The 18982-nt window shown below is 39.7% G+C and overlaps 1 protein-coding gene across 1 annotated transcript in view; it reads right to left on the bottom strand.

Moving 5' to 3' along the window:
* Window positions 1-344: 344 nt before the first annotated feature.
* The window catches only part of ZNF831 (zinc finger protein 831), a 94635-nt gene continuing 75997 nt past the window's right edge, over window positions 345-18982 (bottom strand). The window contains exons 5-6 of the mRNA XM_054468243.1: window positions 6327-6487; window positions 345-5560 (exon numbers count right to left, since the gene is read on the bottom strand). Coding sequence (XP_054324218.1) covers window positions 4715-5560; window positions 6327-6487 — 1007 coding nt within the window. The 3' untranslated portion in view covers window positions 345-4714. The remainder of the gene's footprint in view (window positions 5561-6326; window positions 6488-18982) is intronic.

Here is an 18982-nt window from a genome sequence, read left to right as displayed (position 1 = left end):
CAGAAAGCATCAAATCCAAGGGAAAAAGATTCTGGATTGTTTCGCTGTGGCTCGTGCCCTCCTGTGGCTTCAAAGTTTCACTACATTTAAGAATCTACAACCAGATTCCTAAGTTACAGACCATAAAATATGGCAGATAATGACAAACAAGCTATGCGTGAAAAGGAAGCACCACAAGGAAGTGAGATCATTTGACATGACCTAATCCCTTTGTTGAGTGGAATGGGATACCAACGTGGCCAACGAGGCATTGGGTCAATGATTAGGAATAATCAGATGTCCAATTCGTAAAGGATATGATTTGCAGGGGTTTTGGTTAAAATGCTAACAAATCACTTGAGACATTTGCATTTTAAGTTTTATTTTTATCAAAACAAAATAATTTAACCATATAAAGAAAGTTCAACAAACAACCAAGAAGCCAATCATTTCCCTGATTGTGAACAACCAATTGAGTAGTAAATCCTGAACAGTTGACTGCATGTACAAGACATTCCGTAATCCTCTAGTGCTCCAAGTGGCAGAGGCTGATGTTTTTCCCTGGTTCCTATTCTTCCAATGGTGAAGTAATGTGCTCAACTGTTCCTATACTTCTTCAGACCAAATTATGTATATTCCTACATAAGTGCAAAGCATGGATGAAAAGAATCATACAGGGAAGAAATTCAGCACATAAGATTTTCTAGGTTCTGACCCTTATATTTAATGGGTTCTGAAAAATAAGGGCAATAAATTGTGCTTAAGTATTGAGAAATGTAGTGTTTCAAAAGCCAAAGTGCCTCCCTACATGAACTATGGGAATAACAACTGAAGTGAGGAAAAATACACAAGTCCAGCTTGCTGCAGTAGTAGAAATATGATCACCCATAGAGCCAGGCAGGTCATATTCTCCTCACCATATTAAATTATGTCTGGGGAGTTGAACAGCAGCACATTCCGATAATGATGACAGTTTCCATAACTATAAAGATCTGCTGCACCAGGCAAATTTTGTGCAAAATGCAAATTTCTGTGCTGGGGAAAAAAATGAATAATGTGATCATTCTAAGTAATGAATGTAAATGCAAGGAAATACTTTTTGGCATGCGACTGCAAATTGTTTACCTTTCATGCTAAGAACTGTGGTCACAGTGCACTTCTGCAAGGTTCCTCTTCCGGTCTCAGCTTTAGAAGAGTGATTTCAGGAAGAAAAAGTCTGACTTGCCCTAGGTTACCCACCATGCTATTGGCAGTGTTTTCATTAAAATTCAGAGACACCCTCCTCCATCTTTTTTTTTAATCACTTGGCAAACGAACCATAGGTTCTCCTGGTTACTGTGAGATGTGAACCAAAGGGGTTATTAGCTTTGTCTCAAATTTCAAGGGTTAAGCCTAACAGGAGAGATGAGCTGTTTTTCAATGTGTTTTACAAGAAGGAGGATTCCAGTTGTCCACAAAAAATCACATGACTTTGAGTCACTTAACGATGTAGGCTGCCAAGGAGGGAAGGATTGAAAGCTCTTCCCTCCATGCATCTTTAACGACAAGATCTAGCTGGGTGTAGGTACAGGTGGAGAGAGAAACCTGGTGAGTCTTTAAAATCATGGGGAAATGTCACTTTTGAGATTGGCAAAAAAAAGTTCAGTGCCCTTTTCCTTAGTTCATGACAGCATCCCTCTAACTATTCTCTGTGGAAGAAACTGAGGCATCAGTTGGTTAAGACCCTTACCTAAAGATAGAATAAAATTAACACTGGGAAAATTAGCACTGGGGAAAGAAGGAAATCCCTGATCTTTAAACTCTGGTTTGCTTTGTTCTAAAATAAATTTGGTTTTCCTTAACCATCATGCAGTACACACTTGCAGAGTAGAAACCTGTGGTAGTTATCAATTGATAATACTGACATTTTATTCTTAGTAACCCAAACTGGGTTCTAGGCTGTTGATGTTACCCTTAAAATGTATTCTTATAATTGTATTTCACTTTAAGAAGACCCATAGGAAAATTAAGATTTATAAACTCAGAGATTGTTCATTGCTTTATAAAAAGATTGTTCATTTTAAAAAAATCTTTACCTTAGGATGCTTTTTAAGAGCCAGATCCCTTAGGGTCATTCAAAACACATTTTTAATTTTTAAAAAATCCATTGACATACAGCTTTTTCACAAATTCATGTTGCTATAAAGTAAGGTACACTTGTAAACATTGCCAGCCACTAGGCAAAGCCCAGGGAAGCAAGGTGGTTTGGCTACCTGCTTTACGTTTGTAAGAGATACAGGGAGTTAGAGATGAAATCAATATTCTGCCATATTCGACCTAGGTTGGGATGTGACAGCTGGCAACAGTGGCTCCTAGAGGGACAGAGCTTCCACCATTATCCTGAAGTTGGTGCTGTTTGGAGCTATGACTTACTGATTTACAGCCGGTGACCCCGTTGATTCCACAGTAGCCACCCAGAAAGGAGGGGTCTGGAAGACAGTTTTTTTCCCCTGACCAGTGCCTCCTAAGACAAAGGAGCCAGTTCAGCCTACAGATAGGTTTTCTCCATTCCTACTGGAGAGTTCTGGTTTTGCTTTTAATTTTCTGAACTATGAGCCACATGTATAGGCTGGATGATTGCACCCTAAAATCTGGAACTCTGGGGAAAAAATTAGATGGAGCTTCTTCAGGCTCAGGTTCTTCACAGCAATAATTGGTGGAAGGTGTTTGTGTTTCAGTTCCTCACTGTCCCCACCCAAACTTCTTGCATGCAAGGCCTCTGTGGCAATGGTTCCCCATGGGGAATATCTTCAAGCCATTGAGTCCAAGCATTTTAAGGAGAGAGCAACTTCTCTATCAACCATTCTCAGAAAAATTGGAACCTGGAGATACATTCATCTTGTCCAACTCTCTTATTCTCACTTAGGGAAACTAAGGTACAGAAAGACTCTTAACCAAGATTTCCCAGCTACAGTCAGGACTTCAATCTCCATCCAAGGCTCAGACCATTTGCCTACACTGCCTCTCTCATTACAGTGGCATGAATCATTCGAAAAGGGAGATAATCACCACATCGCTTTTGTTGGGTTTAAAAAGTACACTAAGTGAATGTCCAACATCCTTTTTACCTCCCTTCTTATGTTTTTCTTGGCTGGGCCTGAAATCCTTGGATATTTATGAGTGCATATGAAATGGTCACAAATATATGCTAAGTAACCAGGGAAGCTGGTCTGGCATTGAAGTTTTCTATGAAAAACACCAAAATTGGAAAATTCACATGAAGATACTTGAAATTTGACCATACTTAGTCACAGGCACAGACTGACTAAAGTGTATTCATATGTGTGAGATGCTCTGCATTGCTGCTGTGTCTCTGAAGTACAAGATGTCATATGAACATCATTACATCAAAGTTAAACCAAAAGAGCTCAGCTACAAATTTCAAATTGTACAAAATCATACCAAAAGCAAGTATAAAATTTTATTGAAATGCAGCAATGTAAACCTCTTTAAGTTTCTCCTCTCCCATGCAAGGAGGGGGAGAGGAAGGCAGTGGAGCTGAGGCTTTGCCCCCTGGGCTGGCTGACGTAGATCTGCTGTTTTCTTCTGCACAGGGGTGCACCGGCTTGGAATATTGGGGAATTTTATCTGTGCAGTTCTGATGTGCACAATACAGAGGCTGATTTAATTTGACAGCAAAGTAACACTAAGCCCCGAAAATAAAATTACTGAGATGTAAAACAGCGTCAAAACTCCAATTAGTTTTGTACCTTGAAGCTTCTGAAGGAAATCTAAAAGGCTCCCGTCACGATGAGCAGGCATCAGTTTAAGCTGTACAGATTACTAAAATGTAACCCTCTAATTGAAATTGCTCAGAGCACAATATGACAAAAAGAATCAGAGGAAAATAAGTGAATTTTTCCCTCTCAAAAAATGACTCATTACAGAGAGACAGTTCTATTAACTTTTAACACAATGTTCCTTTGCAAGAACTAGAAAAACCAACAGTCTCAGAGATCTCCACAGCAAAGGCACCAGGCACAAGAGCATGTACTTGCATCATCTGACCATAAATAAGCATTGACCATTTGTGCAACATTTAAAAGTAATCAGCATATCACCGGATCATAGGCATTTTGAAGTGTATTTACAACTCCACTAAGGACATGAATTACTCTGAACAAGCTTCGGTTTTTTAATGTATCTGAATTTTGTCTCCAAAATGAACAGAAGTATCTTTGTGCCCAGTTCACACCCCCGTCTCTTTGTCAAGCTACTCCAATTATCCCAAGTATTCTCTCCACCTTGGAAGCAAACCCTCAGTTTACTAATGGAGAAAGCCAGTTGCCTTGACTGTGTGGGGCCCACTTGTACAGAAATGTGTTGATTGTGGCTTTCTTGGTTAGTGCCATTTGATTGCAGAGAGGCAGTGGGGGACAGGTGCAGAAGTCGAGGCTGGGAGTCAAGGCCCAGTCACTGTGCACGTTGACCATTTGCAGAGTTTGCTTCCTTGCCATGTCTGCCCTGCCTGGCACCATTTGAAGATGAGTAGAGCACTCCCAAGGGGAGCTGGGGAATGCTGCAGCTGAGTTGGGGGTCAGAAGTTGGTTGAAGTTGGCTTGTAAATAACTCAAAATGGCTTTCCTCATCTGTAGGTGTTTCACAGATAGAGTTTAGTTCTTCCGCCAGCCTAACAACATTTACTTGTGAAGCGTCAACAGTCTTTGACCAAAGACACCATGTTTCTCTGGAAGCTTCATATTTCTATAACTAATCGGTCTTCATCGTCGCTGCTGGTGTCACTGAACTCTACTCGAGTTTGCTTTCTCATTCCTTCCAGACTCCTCTTCTTGAGGGATTTAGAAGGGGCTTCAGGAATTTCTATGGGCTGCTCTGGCTTAGAAGGAACCACAGAATCTTTCTGAATGATTAATTCAGATACCTGATGTTTCCTACCGTCACTTCCTAAAGAGGGGCAGAGGACAGTCATTTCCCCACACCCATACTGGCCTCTGGAAGGACAAAACGTCTTGTGTCTCCCTTCCTTGTGGTGTGAACTAGCTGAACTTGGTCCTGAAGCTTGTATTTCAAGATGAGTTTTTTCAGTTGACCCCAGTGGAACCGAATCTGAAATTCTTTGTCCAGATGAAGGTCTCCCTGGCAAGAGGGTCTGTGCTCTGCCTTCTTCTGTGGCTTTGCTGTCTGGGGAGCTTGATGTCAGAGTCCTCCCTGCAGTCTGGCTGTGGTCTCGTGGTTCAGCACTGTGAATTTCCTGGGCTATGTGATCTGTTCTCACTGGCAGAGAAATACGAATGGCAGCCGCAGAGGTAGAAATGTCATGGCGGGGAAAAGTTCCTTTGGACCCAAAGGAAGATGGCCTTTGAGCATCTGAGAAAATGCATGGTTTGGGATCTGTTGAGACTGGATCCTGGGAGGCCAGCAGCTGAGTCTCCAGCAACCCAAGGTCAAGACCTTTGCCAGGGGGTAGAGGCGCGTCATTAACCACTGCCAGGCAGGTGTCAGATTGCAGAGATAATCCTGATGTGGCAGCAGTGCTGTGGGTAATACAGTCACCGTGCTCACCAGCAGATGGAGAAATATCCTGCAACAAAGTGCAAAGGAAAAAAATGGGGGGGGGGGAGGGTTAATTGGTACAAAGAAAAATGTGGTCAGAAATGTGGTCCTCAATGAAAACAGGTCTTGAGGTCTTAATGATTCTTTACCAAGCGTGAACTTCAATATGACGCCCTCAATAAGTTTCCATTAATAACTAATTGGTGCATTAACTCGAATAAAGCTCCTGATTCATACAAAATAGGTTGCTGAGATCCTGTGCTTTTATCTGGCTTTGTGAAAAACAAAACCGCTCAATTATCTGAACAGTTCTCAGCTTCCTTTTTTAAGTCACTACCGCTCATGAAGCGGATGTACTATTTTATAGGACTGTGTATTGAAGGGTTTTGTTTTAGTTTTTTTTTGTTTTTTTTTCCAGATGAGTGTTTTTCCAAGTGTGGTCTGGATACGTATTTTAGTGGTTTTCAACACGCAGCCCCACAATCTGTCTGGGGGGGCTTCATGTTGCAGTGGCATCTGTCAGCCATCTCTCTATTCAGGTGTGCAGTAATAACATACTTGGGTTTTTTTAAAGAAACCACCAGAAATCATCCCAATGTTTGCACTACCAAAGCTGCTCACTCAATACAGAATGTTTTGAGTTATTTGTTTGCCTTAATGGGCTTTCTGTGCCGTGAATCTTCATAAGGTGATCCGAGCAAGTTCTGCCACGCTGAACATGAGCAGCAAGAACAAGCAGGGCTATAAATCTAGACCAGGAATAGGTAGAGGCAGCTCAAAATCATCAGGCCCACCTTCACAGTGCGTTTGTCCATTTCCCTGACAGTTCTTGAACTTGTACCAAGAGAGAGGGTTCCTGAGGTTTGTCTGCAGTCACCTTCCTTCTTCTCTTCCTTCCCACAACAAGGAGGTGATTCTGAGTTGGCACAAGATGGCTCCTCTTGTAGATTCAGACCTGAAAGGGGAGAGGCACATTTACATATGACCGGAATTATAAAATTAGCAAAGCGTAATTTCCTGGGAGGTTGTCCATGACTTCTTGATCGCCTCTGAGCTCCTTAACCCTCATCTCACAGGGTGTGCGCAAGAACTCAATTTATCTCCAACCAATTCACATTTGGTCAAATAAAATATATCCACTCTATGAAGGAAGGAAATGGCAAAACCAATTCTCAAAGTAGAAAAATCCCTGAATGATACATATCATAAAATATATATATATTTCATGTTGCTTCTTCTCATCAGAGTTGTATTCCTGGTCACGTCTGTTTAGGTAAATTTTAGATCAGCTTGAATTCTCTGGCATACTACCAAGCAATCAGAATAGACGTTTCACTCAATGCATGGTGGAAACCTAGAAATATAAACCATGTCTTAATTCCCACTAGAGTGCTGGGCAGCAAGGGATGAGGTTGGCTTTTGTGATGCTGTTGTTTTGTTGTGGTGGTTATTGTTGTGATTGTGGAAGGAAAGAAGGGCCCTGACAATATCCACAAAACAGCACTTCTCGTACCTGTCTTTCCCTCATCCTTCACCCGCACTGATGACCTGGCATACCAGTCAAGAGGATCACCAAATTTCAGAGAGGGCAGGTTCCATCATGACACGAGATCAAAGAAATATCTTAAAACGACTGTGTCACTAGAGAGGAAGCACTAGACCCACTTTTAAATTTGCTTTTATTTTGATGAAAGGTACACATGTGCAGTCTGAAAAGTCAAGCCTAACTGTGTATTAAGAAAAACAGCAACCCCTGCCAACCCATCCATCTTTTCCCATTCAGGAGTCTTTTGACTTTTATCTCCTTCATGTCTAATAACATTGTTATAGAACTACATCTTGTGGAAGCAGTAGCTGTGACTTCTCATGGGGAGAGAGGAGGGTTTCCCTCTTCTTTCAGCTCTCCTTGTCTTCAAACTTCATGACCCCCCACATAAGCACACATTCCACCTCTCTATCTTCTCAACAGTTCTCTAACCCCTATGGCCTGTTTTCATTTAGGTGAATATCCCATGTTTATATTATTATGTTTAGGAGAATACCTGTCAGCACTGAATCTTGTAGTATACATGATTATTTTGCCTTTCTCGCAAAAACTGCTTTCCCTGGAATTAATGATGATTTTGCTTTTTAAAAATTTTGCTGAGTTTTCTATGGACTTATTTCTAAAATCATTTTCCATCCACCTCTCCAACTGTCTGAGATTTCATTTCATTCTGTGAGAAATGTTTCCTTGAAACTTTCTGATTTGCTCCAAGTGGACCATGTTTCTCTACAGCATGGCTGTGCCCCTGGGGTCTCCCTTCATCCCTCTGTGCTGATTCTTTTCACCTCTTTCCTGGTTCCTGAACCTCTACAACTTCTTTTTTCTTGGTTTACACTCCTGCTTTCCTAACACAAAACTTCTAGTAGTTTCATGAGAAAGGGTACATGAAGTATAACTCTTTAGATGTAATTGGTAGCTTGGCTGGGTATGACATTTGAAATCAGAAATCATTTCCCTTTGGGGTTGCAGACATGGCTCTATTGTGTTCTAGTTGTTGAAAAGTCTGGAGACAATATGATTTATGACTCATGATGCCTTGGATGAAATCTTTTTGTATGTCACTCTCTGGAATCCCAAGGCTCTTCTTTATTTCTGGTGTCACCACAGCCTGAGTCTATCTTCATTCATTGTCTGGGCACTCAATCAATTCTTTCAATCTGAATCATGTCCTCAGGTTTTAGAAAAATGTGGTTCTGTTTTTCTTTATTTCCTTTTCCTTCCTCATGTACAATGCATTGTTTTGAAATATATACACATTGTAGGTTAGCCAAATTAGCTTATTATTAATAACGTATGAATTAGCCCATAGGCTTATCTTTTTTTGGCAAGAACACTTATACTCTGAGCAATTTTTAAGAATACAAAACATTGTTATTAACTATAGTTACCACATTGTACAATATAACTCTTGAACTTACCTGTTATTTCTGATTGTTTTCCCGTCTATTTTGTCTTCTCTCTCTTTCTAGAACTGCCCTTATTGGGTTATTGGATCTCCTGGTATAATCTTCTATTTTTGTTATCTTTTCGCTCTGATGTTCTATTTCTTGGTCTTTTTGTTTCACTTTTGGGGGAATTTCCTCAACTTTATATTCCAATGAGTTTCTATTTCTGCTATTATGCTTTTAATTTCTAAGAGTTCTTTCCCATGTTCTTTTTTTATAGCATCCTGTTCTTACTTCATGGCTCTAACATCCTCTCTTTTACCCCCGGCAATGTTAATAATGGGTTGTTGTTGTTGTTGTCGTTGTTGAAGTTTGCCTCCCCCTACATAGTCCCTCTTCCAAGTTCCTTTGTTTCCATTGGTTTGTTTTTATTTCTGTCTTTAGGTTAGTGGCTTTCCTGAGAAATACAGCAATCTTAGCTGCTTATGTTTAGGAAATGGGCACAAAAAAGCTGACTTGGTGTTCTTTACAAGTGCAATCTGTCAACCATGGGCCCTACTGCTAGGTTATGTGGTTGCCCTGTTTAAGTGGGAACCCTCAAGTAGTTATCTGCAGGTCTCCACGTGTACTGGTCAGCTTCTACAAGAAGAGTCCTCGGGTCTCCTGACTGGAAAATAGAAGCCAGGCTGCCGGCATTCTGGAGTCAAAATTAGAAAAGAGATTCTGGGGGCTCATATGCAGTATTCACATTTGCTCAAACCCCATTTTCAGTCTAGTCCCCTCACTCCCCTGCTGAAATAATTATGCCAAGTGTCCCCCAGCATTTTGTATGCTGTCCAGAGACTAAGCCCCTAGTCTTCTCCAAGGGTGAGGGAAGTTACCAAGCTCTGAGAAGTAGAAACGGGGTGGGAATGAAGTCTGATTGCTTCTTAGTCTTTCAATCAATCTTGTTTTCAGCCACACCTGGTACCATGAATGTCTGAGTTGTGGGGAGTCTTCCCACTGTTAAATCAGGATTCCATTCCTTGGGGTCAGCTACATCAGTTCCCGTTCAGACTCTGCACTCCAGTTTTCAAACTGGTGGCATCATTTATTCTCCAAGTCGTTTCTCCTTGTGAGCTTATACATTACAAACACCTTTAATTACTAACCTCTTGTGGGTTGTTAGAGAAAAGTCGAGGTAAATAAATGTGTTCCATCCTCCATCTTAAACCAAAAGAACAGTTCCACTTCTTATATCTCAAGGGGTAAGTTACTAGATTACCAAGTGTGCTAATCCTGAGCAAATCAACTTTGAAAATCCGTAGAGAAGTGCACAGTTTGGGAAAGATAGCAATGCTTTTTTCTTCCACACAATCTTTCCTTGACCCTCCTGTGTACTCGGGTAATCTAATGGCACAGAACCAAGCTTTTGGTACTCCATTCACCTGTTCAACAACCACATCCTGGGCCCCTTCAATGACCCAGGCACCATGCTCCACCTTGAAGAGTCCGAGAAGAACAAAACAAAGGTGGCGCTGGCCCTCAAGAGCTTCTACTGTAATGGGGAGAGAGAAGCAAAGACAAGGAAGCAGATGCCTATTGTGATGGGGTCGCAAAGGAAATAAATCGAGGACAGGGATATTACCGAGAGTGAAAATGAGAGTATTACAGGCAGTAACGATTAACAGGAGGCTATTCCAGGCACTAATGAGAAATGGAGGGGAGCATACTATAGACTCACGATAAGCAGGGGGTAGTAAAGAGAGTATCGAGGGGGCTTAATCCAAACAGTAGCTGGGGATGACTGTTTTATATAGTCAAGGAAGACTTCTCAGAAAGGCGACATCAGAAATGAGACCTTCAGAGTGAGAAAGAACAAGTCCACGAAGGATGTTCTAGACGAAAGAAGGAACAATACAGAGACCTTAAAGGGGAAAGCAGCTTGCGGGAGCAAGAGACCCATGGGGGGCCAATGTGGAAGGACAGTCGTGGATGAAGGCGCAGGGGCAAGATGACAGCGGGGAAGTCAACAGGGACTCAGATCTTGTGGGATACAAGTGACTGTGGTAAGAAGTTTAAATTTTGAAGCCAAACTCAGGAGAGAGGTGAGGAGAGGTGGGAAAAACAGTTACAAGCTTACTAGGATAATCTAGGGGCCAGATGAGATGGCTTGACTAGGGCACCAGAATTAGAAAGGGAAAAAAGGGGTGGATTCAAGATACGTTTTCATTCTCACCCATGAAAAATTACCAAAAATTAATGGTGATGATATGCATTTCCTTAGCCTCATCGTTCACCAAGCACAAGTGCTCACTCTAAGTGAATTAAGCTCTGTCCCCACAGTGACAAAACAACCATGCAATTCATTCAATTCAATGAAGAAGTAAAACCAATTAGTGTAGAGAAAATAATCAGATTGGCCAAATGTCTTCCCAACAGGTTGTTTTGGTTTTTAAGCTTAAGCAGAAAGGTCATGTGCACATTTGACCAATAACTTCTGACTCATCTATGAAAGTAAAGGAAGAAAATCCACTGATCTAATTTGTTTTTGACCCTACAGTCTACAGAGAAAAGTGAATTATCTTTAATAATTGTGAAAAATGCTCAAATAATGTCACTGAAGTGTGTTAAACTGATTTGGATTATTGAGGAAGGACACTAACTTGCTTTTAAATGAATGACCCTTTTCAAAAAGTAAGTAGTTCCCTGGCCAAATTTTAAATCACAGAATGTGATTCCATTGAGGCTTCAGCATCACACTATATGAATCACTTCCTACATCTTCAGAAATTACAGACTCCACTGTCTTAATGCAATCTTCAGAAATTCAATCGCTCTTACACAGTTATATGACTCTTATTAGAGAGACCATCTCTCATCACAGCTCTCTGTGCCGTGCTGTTCTTTCTCTGATTAAAGGCTGTGTTTTTAATAATTTCCCTCAGGAATAATTGCCAGACCACATTTAGAGGAAGAGGCCACTTAAAGTGTTACAGCAATTTTAAGTGTGGCCATCTTGAAAACGCTACAGGAAACTATAAAATACTTAGAAAGAAAATTAAATAAATGAACAACATGATGAAACTTACAACATAACTGTAGACATCTTTAATGCCAAACCTTCTTCCAGCTGCCTAATGTCTAGGCCTTATTAAAATGCTATAAATGCATTGCTCAAATATCATTAACTAAAAATGTAAGTAATTTGATATATTTCTTTTGGTTTGTCCCAATACACCAAAACTCCATGAATGTGGATTCCAAAGACTGAATTATTATTTTTAAAAAGGGCTGAAAATGAGTCTACAAAATCAACCTCCTAAGCAAGCCGCAAATATAAACAAGAATACAGGAGTAATTTCCTAGACTATTAATTGATCCATGATTAAATTGTTTAGAAGCATCCCTGGAATGAAAAGATCCACAATGTGCTAGCAATTACTTAAAGAAAGCTGGGCAGATCTCTAAAAGTAACCACTTTGTGGACAGTTATTTATTCAAATATTTTTAAGCCTGTTTTCGAGCCTATGTTATTGAGCCTAAATATTTACTGAGCACCAAGCACAACCAACAACCGTGCCAAGAACTATGCTAAACACAGGGCATTTGTTCCCTGGAAAACGAGGCAGACACACCCACATGATAATTATAGTTCAGTGGGGGAGAAATTCAGTAAGCAAATAATTATATAAAAAATTCACCAAGCAAATGTAGTAAATAGCATGAAAGAAAAAGCACGAAGGTGCTAGGTGGCCATGAAATAGGACCCCAACCCCACCTGTATCTATGGAAAAGAGCAAAACTGCGCACAGTAAATTATCTGACATCGCCCCTGTCCTGGATGGCTTTCTAAGTCTGAATCATCTATTCATGTAATTATTCAACCAATTTTCCTTAAGTCTCTGTTGCATACCTGACGTTATGCTAAAGTTTCTTTGACAGTAAATTCATTTGTTTCTGCAATCCTATTACATTTTTTGTTTATGAAGCCTCTTTACCAAAAAAATGGCTAAAAATGATGGAAGAAAGAGGTTTTATTCCTCTCAGGCAGAGAGAATGGGAGACTTTGGATGTCAATGCCAATCAAAAAATAATCAGAAGTCAGTGGGCGGTGTGCAGTGAGAAGCAGCCCCGACTTCAGCTGCACAGGCAGGGAGGGTTGTGGGAGAGGACCAGAAAGATGGATTTATCAAGTACAGCCTCGGGTATTTCTGCACTATCCTAATGCAATCTTTTGAAAGTTTGCCTCTAAGTAATCATAAACAAATCTTTTATTTCAACAACCATTTTTCTTAGTAATTCTCATCTCTTTTCTATTTCTTTGATGAAAGGCAATCAAGATAACCACCCTCCCCTCGCAGAAATCCTGAATTCAGTGCAAAGCGGTGTTTAAAATTTTGCTTTAAAAATTCTGTCATGTCCAGACATCAAGAGTGTGCCCCTAAAATACAGAGTGAAAATAGGATTATGAAATTGGAGAAGGAAAAAAGACGATAAAAGAGAAAATGCCATTTGAAAGATTGAAAGCCAAAACAGAAACTGGCTGATCTGCTTTGTGTATCATTCTTTTAAAAGTTTCTTGTTGCTAAATGAAAATTGTCTATGCGGGTCTCTTCCCTGGGACATTATCGATATACCTGAAACAGCTTCTCATCTTTCCTCAAGATTTACACCCTAGAATGAAGGAGAAATTATTCTGTTTCAGCAATTTCAGAGCACTATGACTTAATAGCTTTGGGGAAAGAATGTTTCTCCATTAATTCTAAAGAGAAAATATGTCGGAAGTCCTGTCAGAGAAGGAGAGTGAAGGCACAGAGAAAGAGGGCTCTGGAAAGACCCCCAGACCCATCCCCAGCCTCTTGCTGGCTCCAAATACCTCAGAAATCCCTTCAGAGGAGGATTATGTGAGCCCAAGGAGAGAGACTGCAGAGGGAGAGGTGAGCTCGCTCAGGCCCGTGATGAACAAACAAAAGAAACCACTGAAGAAAACCAAAGTGAACAAAGCCAATGTCTACTTTGTGCCAGAGATGTATTCAACCCTCTTCATACAGTATTTAGAAATTGTATCTTTCATGTGTGTGTAATTAGGTAACGGTTTTACTTCAGAAACCATCTGTAATCGCCGTCGTCTCTCCATTTCTGTTCCTGAGATGAAAGGAACATGTTTTGATCACTTTTTCCTCTCAGATACTTTCTCCAAACTCAGTGAATGGGACTGATATGAAACATTTCAGTGACTTTAAATCTTGGTCGTGTACAGAATTCAACAGTGTTCCTTAATCAAATGAAATAATGAAAACTGCCCAGGAACAGTCTTTGAAAAGTTTATTTCAAAATTGACTGAGGAAAATGCATTTTGTGGGTTTGTTAAAAACCAGTGGTTCCGAAGCAAGGGTGATGTCTGGAGAAATTTTGGGTGGTCCTGACTTGGAGTGGAGGGGATGCTCCTGGCATGTTGTGGGTGGAGACCAGTGACCCTGCTACACATCCCACACTGCAACAAAGAATGGAGTGTCGCCAAATGTCAGCAGTGCCCAGGTTGAGAAACCCTAGTTTAAACCAAAGATCACAAACTCAAATGCTACAGGAGCCAGACAAATTGCTAATTCGGGTGCCTGCCTGGGGATGGCCAAACAGCAAGCCCAGGCCCCAGGGGCGGCTAACCCCTAACTCCAGCCAACTGAAACAATGAAGTCTGGAGGGTCCAGCTCACCAGATCTGTTTTTCAGGAGAAAAATCGAAATCTGTATTTCACATGCTTTCAAACATTCATAACTAATTAGTTTTCAAAATGACAGTAGCATTGTGCTACCCAATACATCTGTGGCCTGAATTTGCTAATGAGAGGCCGGTTGGTGGTGACCTCTTGTTATTTAAGAAACTCACATGCGCTGCCCACTCTGATAGCAAAGCTTCACCATGGCTTTGTTTGCTCTCTTGCTGAAGCAAAGTTTCTTTTTAAAAATACTGTTAAAAATATTGATGGGAGAGTAAATCTGTTTTTGAAAAGTAATTTGGTGGTATCTTATAAGGTGAAATAAATAAGTATAAAACCATTGATCCAGCAGTCGCTCTGTGGGAAATCAGGCAAGAATGTGTACTGCAGCAATAGCTGTGGTAGGAAAAACAATAGGCATCAACATAAACATCCATCAGTAAAGGAAGGGATGAATAGATAATAGTAGTACATCCAAACTAGGAGATTGTATGCCACTATTAAAACAATCTATATACATATCGGCCTAGAGTTATGTACAAAACATATTAAGAAGAAAAGAATTGCCGATTACTACATCTGGTATGAGCCTTTGTGTAAAAAACAACAACAAAAGGTGTCTGTATTTGTTTGTGAGTGGAGAAAGATGTAGAAGGATGTGTGCCAACCTACCTCTGGTGGCCTCAGGGGCAGTGTGGCTGGAAGTTGTCAGGCTTTCCTTGGATAAGTCAATGCTGCTTTCTTTTTTGCAACAAACATGATATTGCGTTATCAGTTGGAAAGAAAAATAAGAGACACATAATCATATTGGTTCTAAAATTCAGACTCAAAATAATGAGGAAAACCCCCAAAGTGTATTATACCTGAATATGCTCAGGCAAAACTAAAAGTCAAGTCAGTCCTCTTACCAGAAGATCAGAACAGGTTGCTGAAAGACAGAGATAAATCCTCACACACCAGTAACTAAAATTTAGTTTTTCAGGCACAGAAAAACTGAGAGATTCATGAAAGGAAGAGAAAAGTATATTTTTTCCACCTCTAGCCAAATCTAGAGTATTTCTGTACTATCCTATTTTTTTTGAAACTTTGCCTCTCTGAGTAATAATTTTAAATCTCTTTTTTTTTTTCCCAGAAACCACTTTTCTCTATGGTTCTCATTCGTCTTCTCTTTGATGAAAGGCAATCAGTTGAAGAACACTTCACTTACCATTTTCTCCAAAAAAACATTTTTAGTGGGAAAAGTATGCTTAAAATCTTTTGGTAAGTCAAAACTTTAATCATACCGAGACAAGAAGAGAATGCTCTAAAATAAAGAAAGGATAAATTGCGAGGAAGAAAGAAAACTAAATGAAGGGAAAAAATTGTTAATATTATTTGCATTCTTCAGTGCCAAAATTGAATCAGGAGAATCTACTTTATGGATCATTAATTTCAAACTTTCTTAACTCTAAATGAAAATTGTAGAGAGAAAAGTTCAGGCTTTGGGATATAATTTATGTGATTAAGCAATTGCCTCATCATTTCTTAAGATTTACACCCTGGGGAAGGAGATGTTATCCTGTTTCAGCAATTCTGTAAGCAATATTACTTAACTAATGGCTTTAGGAAAAGAATATCTCCCTATTAATTCTTACAGGAAAAATCATGGTACAGAGCCATTAGTTCTAGTCAGAGAAACAAGGAGGGAGTGAGTGGATGAGGGAGTCCTAAAGTTCAGGCTGCCATTTTGTTTCTCCTTGGGAAAACATTTTCAGGTGATTTGTGACAGAGAGATGGGGCACAAGAAACACCAAGGGCGCCTCTTCCCACCTCCCTCCGTCTACTCATGGCAGAGTAACACAAGTGCAAAGGGTAAAAAGAAGAAATAACTCTCATCTACTTGATTTCAGAGAATTACATCACCATCCTCACATAATACTTAGCTATTTGACCTCTTCAACGTGATTAGGTAAACCTTTTACCTCGAAAAGTACCTGTCTGAACAGTTTTCTTTGCTTTTCTATTTTTTCAATGAAAGGCAGCTGCGTTGATAACTTCAGCCTCAGAGGAATTTTCCTAAACTATGTTAGTGAGGGAAAAGATCCAGTTAAAATATTTCAATCACTTAAAACCTTAGTTATGTGCTGAATTCAAAAGAAGAGATTCCAGTAAGAGGGAAAGTAAATAAGACAAGGAGAAAGAATAGAGGTCTCCCTCATCCCCTGCCCTGCCTTGCCCTGGAGTTAAATACAGGTTTATTGCTAATAATTAAGAAGCTCTATTCTATGTACTTGTTGTAGTACACATGTAGCTGAAGATAAAAAAAAAAATAGGACAGAATTACACAATGATTGGTATTGTGGTAAATGCCACAGAGGAGATGGGTTATGAATCATCCCATCTCCACACCACCAGGGCGCTTCATCTGCTTTGAGAGTCTGAGGTGACCAGCCTGAGGAATCACTAAAATGCCACCTCACAAAACCGTCTAAGGAGGGTTGACTTGGTGATGAAGCCTCAGCCCTGGTTCCTCAGAGAGATGTGGCTGAAGGACTCATCCAAAGAGCAGAAAAATACATTTATCAAAATCTAGCAACCCATACCAGGGTATTTCTCTTTCCTAGTGCAATTTTTTGAAAGTTTGTCTCTTCTAAAGTAATCATACATTTTATTTCAGAAATTACTTTTCTTAGTGGTACTCATTTATCTTATTTCTTTGATAAAAGGTAATCAATTTAAGATTTCACATTTAGAGATTTGTTTTTCTTTTTCCACACAATATTTAGTAGAAAGTCATATTTAAAATCAATCGTTAATATTTGTGCCCAGACCACAAGTGTGTATCTAAACTTTAGACAGCAAAAGGGTATACGAGGAGAAAAAAATATAATTAGTGAAAATACCTTCTGAAATATATAATGCCAAAATTGAAATCAAGAGTATCTACTGTTTGAATGATTATTTTCAATGTTTCTCAATACTGGATGAGTTCATAAACAACAGCCCATTTCTTGAAATATAATTAAGGTATTCGAGAGAGCTCATTTTTCCTCAAGATTTGCATCCTTAAAAAGGAGAAATTGATCCATTTCAATGATAATAGCTGGGAAGAAAGATCTCCCCTTCTCTCCTTTATTAATCCTGGGGGGGGTGGGGGGGGAATGGGCTCTTGTCAAACTAGAAACAGAAACAAGAAAGAAAATATTAGAGTTGGCGTCATCAATTTTGGTTTTCTAATCACCTTAGGAAAGAAAACATTCTAAGTCCAGCCTTTGTGAAGCAACAAATATTGAAGGAGCATTTAGGGCTTCGCTCAAACCAAGACTTCAGACGAGTAAAACTTAATTCGACAAGAAAACCAGCAAAAGACGATGGGGGAATACTGTTCTGTTTTCATAACATGTTTAAATATTCTATCTCATGGAGTACTTAGGCGATTGTACTTTTCTTCTCTTTCAGTTCTCTTATTTTTTGTGGCGTAAAGGAAAGCGAAGCATTTGGAAAGTAGAAAACTTCCTATCACCCAGATATTTCTTCTAAACAATACTAGAGGAACAGTCAATTTGAATATTTCAGTAATATAAAATCCTATTCAGGTACCAAATTCAACAGCATTTCTTAAATATTGTTTAAGACAAGAGGATTGAGATAAAGAGGAAAGAAATAAACATTGCCCAAAATACTCTTTAAAAACTTTCACATACAGAAATTTACTCAAGAATCTATGCTTTCTGGCTTACTTTACAAGTGTCATTTTCTTAGAAACGTTTCTTACAAAAGTTTTCTTATATATGTTTCTTATAAATGTATAAAAGTTTCTAATAAAAGAAACTCAACTAGGTGGACTGTGAGGTCACTGAAATACTTTCAACTTGGCTTCTTTTCTCAAGATTTCCACCTCAAAAGAAAGAGTACTTCGGGAACTGCAATCCTTTGCAATGCAGCTCAAGTGGCATTTATTTTTTTTTTCAGCAAAAGCCTCTCAATGGTTTCTGTGGGTTCTGATAAAAAAAATAAATAAATAAAGGGGGCCGGTTATGAGTTCTTTTAGACCAAAGCAAGGAATAAAATATCACGAGTTAGATCTGCTCTGCTATGAAGAGGTCATGGAGACTTGAACCTCAAGGTCGCATATAACTTGGAAGCTGAGACGTGGGGTAACAAAGAGGAATGGAGGAACAATAGGAAGAGAGGGGCCAAATTCTTACAGAATTCTAAGAAGTCTCTCTTTTGTCCTCACACCAGCTGTAGAAATTATTTTATAATATAAAACTTAAATTATAGGACTTTTTTTCTTTTTTACCTCAGAAACTATCTCCTAGACGCACAGTAGCATCTCTATCTTCCTGTAAATTTCATCAGTGTGGTTAAAATGCATTAAAAATTTACAAGCTGAGTTACACACAAACCCAAAAGCTTACCTGAAAATACAGGTAGGACGACAAAAGCAACATTTAGGAAAGAGAGGGAATAAAAAAGGAAGAGTATTTCCCTAGAAATATTTTTATTATTTATTATTATTATTATTTTTTTTTTTTTTTTTTGAGACGGAGTCTCTCTCTGTCGACCAGGCTGGAGTGCAGTGGCGCGATCTGGGCTCACTGCAAGCTCTGCCTCCCGGGTTCACGTCATTCTCCTGCCTCAGCCTCCGGAGTAGCTGGGACTACAGGCGCCCGCCACCACGCCCAGCTAATTTTTTTGTATTTTTAGTAGAGACGGGGTTTCACTGTGTTAGCCAGGATGGTCTCCATCTCCTGACCTCGTGATCCGCCCGCCTCAGTCTCCCAAAGTGCTGGGATTACAGGCGTCAGCCACCGCGCCCGGCCCCTAGAAATAATTTTC

This window comes from Pongo pygmaeus, chromosome 21 (genome assembly GCF_028885625.2).
Source record: "Pongo pygmaeus isolate AG05252 chromosome 21, NHGRI_mPonPyg2-v2.0_pri, whole genome shotgun sequence".
Lineage (NCBI taxonomy): Eukaryota > Metazoa > Chordata > Mammalia > Primates > Hominidae > Pongo > Pongo pygmaeus.
This window is presented reverse-complemented; position numbering and strand designations above follow the sequence as displayed.